A 4,212-nucleotide genomic window follows, 5' to 3' on the forward strand; every position below is an offset into this window, starting at 1 on the left:
AGGGGGAAGGCCGTGCCTGGGTTTCATGCTGGGAGAGCTGGAAGATCTCCCTGGCCAGCGGCAGCGTCCGGGAGTCCAGGACGAAGAACAGGATCTGCATCAGCCCCAGCATTCCCGTCCCACGCAGGTCGGTCCCAGGATCCACACCTGGGGGGGCAGGGACAGCATGGAGTCATTCCCTGCCACCTTCCCCTTCCATGGACTGTTGATTCCCTGTCACTGCACTCCCAGGGTACAAGGATCCCGGGGATTCCCTTTCTGGAGGGAAAGCTTCCAGGGAATTTCCCTAATGGGGCCACCACCTCACTCACCTGGGCATTAACTAACCCTGCTCCCCCTGCTACGCTCCTGTTCCCACACTTTTCCAAGAATTACGAGCTTTTTTAGGCACATGGTACTGGGATAACCTGGCCAAGCAGTCCAGTTGTACTGGGGCCAGTTTGACTTAGTATCTTTATGGATAAAGGGATTGAGGGTGCCCTTGGGAATTTTGCAGGCATATGGAGAGGAGTGTAAGGACTGGGGCGAGGCTGCACCTCAAATCCTGGATCAATTTTGGGGTCCAAGAAGGACACTGAAGTGCTGGAGCGTGTCCAGGGAAGGGCCATGGAGATGGGGCTGGAGCACAGGGAGCGCTTAAAGGGAGCTGGGAGAGGACAGAGCTGCTCCAGGGGAGGTTTGGGTGGAGTCTGGGAATGGTTGCCAGTCGTACCCTGGAATCCCAGCTCCTCCCAGTGTGTCCCATAGCGGGGGCAGCCCCGGCGGGAACGCGTCAGCTGCCGGTAGATGGTCTGGAGGATCCGCATGTGCACCCGCTCCGAGTCATCCAGGGCGCCTGGCAGGAGGGAGGGAGGGGCACCCGGGGGGGAGGGAATGCCCCGTGTGGCTAAAAACACCCCCCAGCACCCAAAACCACTCCTCAGAACCCCAAAAACACCCCCCCATGACCCTAAAACGCCCCTCAGCGCCTCCATCAACAGCATATCCTCCAAAAACCCACCCCAGAGCCCCAAAACACCCCATGGCACCTTAAAAATCCCCACAGCTCCCCAAGAGATGCCCCTTGGCTCCCAAAAGACACCCCTTGGCTACCCAAAACCCAGCCCTCGGCACCCAACAGATGCATCCTGGCACCCAAACAACACCCTGTGGCACCTAAAAACATCCTCTGGTGCCCAAAAAACACCCCCTGACGCCCTAAGAAATCCCACAGTGCCCCAGAAATGCCCTTTGGAACCCAAAACCCAACCACAGGCCCCTCAAAAATGCCCCACGGCACCTAAAAAATATCACTTGGCACCTCCAAAACCCCGTTGGTGCCCTAAAAAGGCCCCTCTCAGCCCCCAAACCCACAGTCCCGGGGTTTCCCTGTGTGTGCCCCCCTGGCTGGGCAGACACAACCCCCCCATGGCGAGGGATGGGGGGATTCCCATCCCATCCCATCCCATCCCATCCCATCCCATCCCATCCCATCCCATCCCATCCCACCCCATCCATCCAGGGACTGAGGGACAGGAAGGGCTGTGGGGCCGGGGAGATCCCGCATAGGGGGGGTGGGGAGCTGTGCCCATGGGGAATGGGCAGGGGATGAGATCCAGCGCTCCCTGGAGCTGGGAGCAGGGGGGATCCGGGCTCACTCACACTGTGCCATGGCCAGCACCAGCTCCTGCTCCCCCCGCAGCTGTGGCCGGAGCCGGGGGGGCCCCCCGAGGCAGCGCAGCAGGACGGCCAGGCCCCCCCGGCGCCCCGGCCCCCGCGCCTTCCTCTGCAGGAGAGACCCCAGACCCATCAGGGCCGAGCCCTCGGGGGGGCAGGGGGGCTGGGAATCCCCCAGTCCTGATCCCTGCCCCACCCCAGGGGCCGTACCCGGCTCTGGGGCAGCCCCGAGCTCTGGAAGTGCTGAAGCGCCTCCGCGAAGGAGATTGGGGGAGGGGGCACAGGAGAGGTGCCCCCCAGCCCTGCAGGGAGAAAGGGAGGGGGTTAGACCCCCCCCAGGGACCCCTGTTCCCCCCAATGACCCCTGTTCCCCCTGAGGGACCCCTGAACGCCCAGTGACCTCCCCCGAGTGGCCCCCAGGAGGATGGAGCCATGGAGAGCAGGGGCAAAACACTCTCCACACTCCCCTCCACCCCCAAATAACCCCCCCAGGTGCTCCCCCACCCATCCTGCCCTCCGGGATCCAGGTCATTCCCTCCTTTCCAGACCTCTCCAGCTCCCAGTACCTGACTGGATCTCTTCCAGAGCCTCCCACTCCTCCTGGGCCCGGCGCTGCTCCTCGCTGATCTCTGCCCAAGGGGAGGGGCACAAGGGTCAGATCCGGGTGGGAGTCACGGGATGGGGGGGATTTGCTCCCTTCCCCCAATACCCCCCCAGCACATCCTGGAGCTGGATTTCCCCTTTTCCAGGGAAAATCCCAACTGCAGGGTTTATCTTGGGTGGTCTTGGGGAACAAGCCGGGACCAGATGGATTTGATTGAGGCCTCCCTGCTGGATCCCTGCGGTCCCTCCCAGCCCCCCAGGTGACCTTCCCACCAGAAAACACCGGGATTGATCAAGAGAAGCAGGAGAAGCTCACCAGGGGTCGAGCACTGCCCCGCTCCAAGCACCAGTGCCTGCAGGACCCCATCCTGCCCCAGAGCCGGGAGCTGGGGGGGAGAGAGGAAACCACAGTGTGACCCCCGAGACAGACCCCAAAAACCAACCGACCTCAAAAACCAACCGACCCCAAAAACCAACCGACCCCAAACCGCGAGGATTTCCCCGCGGGAACCGCCCCTGTGCCCCACTGGCAGGTGGCTCAGGCCCCTCTGGAAGGGGGTTTCGGGGGGGCAGTTGTGCCCCCCAGATGATTTTATACGGACAGAATGAAGCGGTGAGGGGGAATGGGCGACCGGGCCCCCTGAGGTGCGGGGGCTCCCCGGGGCTCGGCCGGGGGGGCTCTGGCCGGACACGCACGGGCAGGGACTTGCCGGGGGAAACACGCGCGGCCGCTGCTCCAGGGCCCCGGCACCGCTCATGGCCTGCGGGAGGAGAGCGGGGCGGAGATCAGAGCTGGGGAGGAGGGTCCTGGAGACTGACACCCCCCAGGAGACCCCCCTGGAGACTGACACCCCCCAGGACACCCCCCTGGAGACTGACACCCCCCAGGACCACCCTGGCCCACTCAGGACCCCCCCAGCCCCTCACGGGCACCCTCAGGAGTCTCCTCTGGCCTCTCAGTGCTCCCCCTGCAGCCCCTCAGGAGCCCCCTCGGGTCCCTCCTAGTCCCCCCAAATCCCCTCCCAGCCCTTCAGAAGCGCCCCCGGGTCCCTCCCAGCCCCTCAGGAGCCCCCTCCACGTCCCTCAAACACCCTCAGAGCCCCCCAAAGCCCCTCCCGCTGGTTCCGTTCCCGCCCTGACCCCGCGGGGCCCCTCCCGGCCCGGTGCCGTCACAGTGCGCAGCCGCGGCCGCGCTGCACGCCGGGAGTTGGAGTCCGCGCCGCGGCCCCCTGGGAGAGCCACGGGACTACAACTCCCGGCGTGCCCCGCGCGGGGGCGGTGACGGGGGCGCGCGAGGGTCAGAGAGGGGCGAGGCCAGAGGGCGGGGTTACGGAGGGGGCGGGGCTAAGAGCGAGGGGCGGGGATTGGGGAAATGGGGCGGGGCTACAGGGAGCGAGGGCGACCACTCCCGGAGACCAGTGCCCAGTGCCAGTCCCAGCTCCCAGCGCCAGTCCCAGCTCCCAGTATCCCACTACCAGTTCCCAGTGTCAGGTCCCAGTGCCCACTTGCCATGTCCCAGTGCCCAGTGCCAGTTCTCAGACCCAGCTCCCAGTGCCCTGTGACAGCTCCAAGTGACTCCGTGACTCCGTATCCCAGTAGTGCTGCCTCCCAGTGCCCAGTGCCTAGTGCCTGCATCCTGCTTGCAGCTCCCAGTGCCCCGTGACAGCTCCCAGTGCCAGCTCCCAGTGCCAGCTCCCAGTGCCAGCTCCCAGTGCCCAGTGCCTGCGTCTCGCTTGCAGCTCCCAGTGTCCCATGACAGCTCCCAGTGCCAGCTCCCAGTGCCAGCTCCCAGCGGCCACTGCCTGCTTCATGATTCCAGCTCCCGGAATCCCCGTGCCCGCCCCCAGTGCCCAGTCCCGTGACTCGGTGCCAGCTCCCAGTTCCCAGTGCCAACCTCCGCCCCTCCCGCGGTCCTCCCGCCCATCGCCGGTGCCTCTCCCCTTTTCGCCGTCT

The 4,212-nt window shown here is 65.4% G+C and overlaps 1 protein-coding gene across 1 annotated transcript; it reads right to left on the reverse strand.

The window, feature by feature from the left end:
- Positions 1 to 7: 7 nt before the first annotated feature.
- On the reverse strand, positions 8 to 2,289 carry ELMOD3 (ELMO domain containing 3; the record flags this gene model as incomplete). The annotated part of the gene is made up of 5 exons (XM_027907900.1): positions 8 to 147; positions 713 to 835; positions 1,642 to 1,765; positions 1,867 to 1,958; positions 2,223 to 2,289. Coding segments are annotated over 5 exons (546 nt in total), but the record flags the coding sequence as incomplete, so codon positions are not given.
- Positions 2,290 to 4,212: the final 1,923 nt, after the last annotated feature.

Source organism: Empidonax traillii, unplaced genomic scaffold (genome assembly GCF_003031625.1).
Source record: "Empidonax traillii isolate 1590-97213 ecotype Southwest subspecies unplaced genomic scaffold, ASM303162v1 scaffold1569:size99645, whole genome shotgun sequence".
Lineage (NCBI taxonomy): Eukaryota > Metazoa > Chordata > Aves > Passeriformes > Tyrannidae > Empidonax > Empidonax traillii.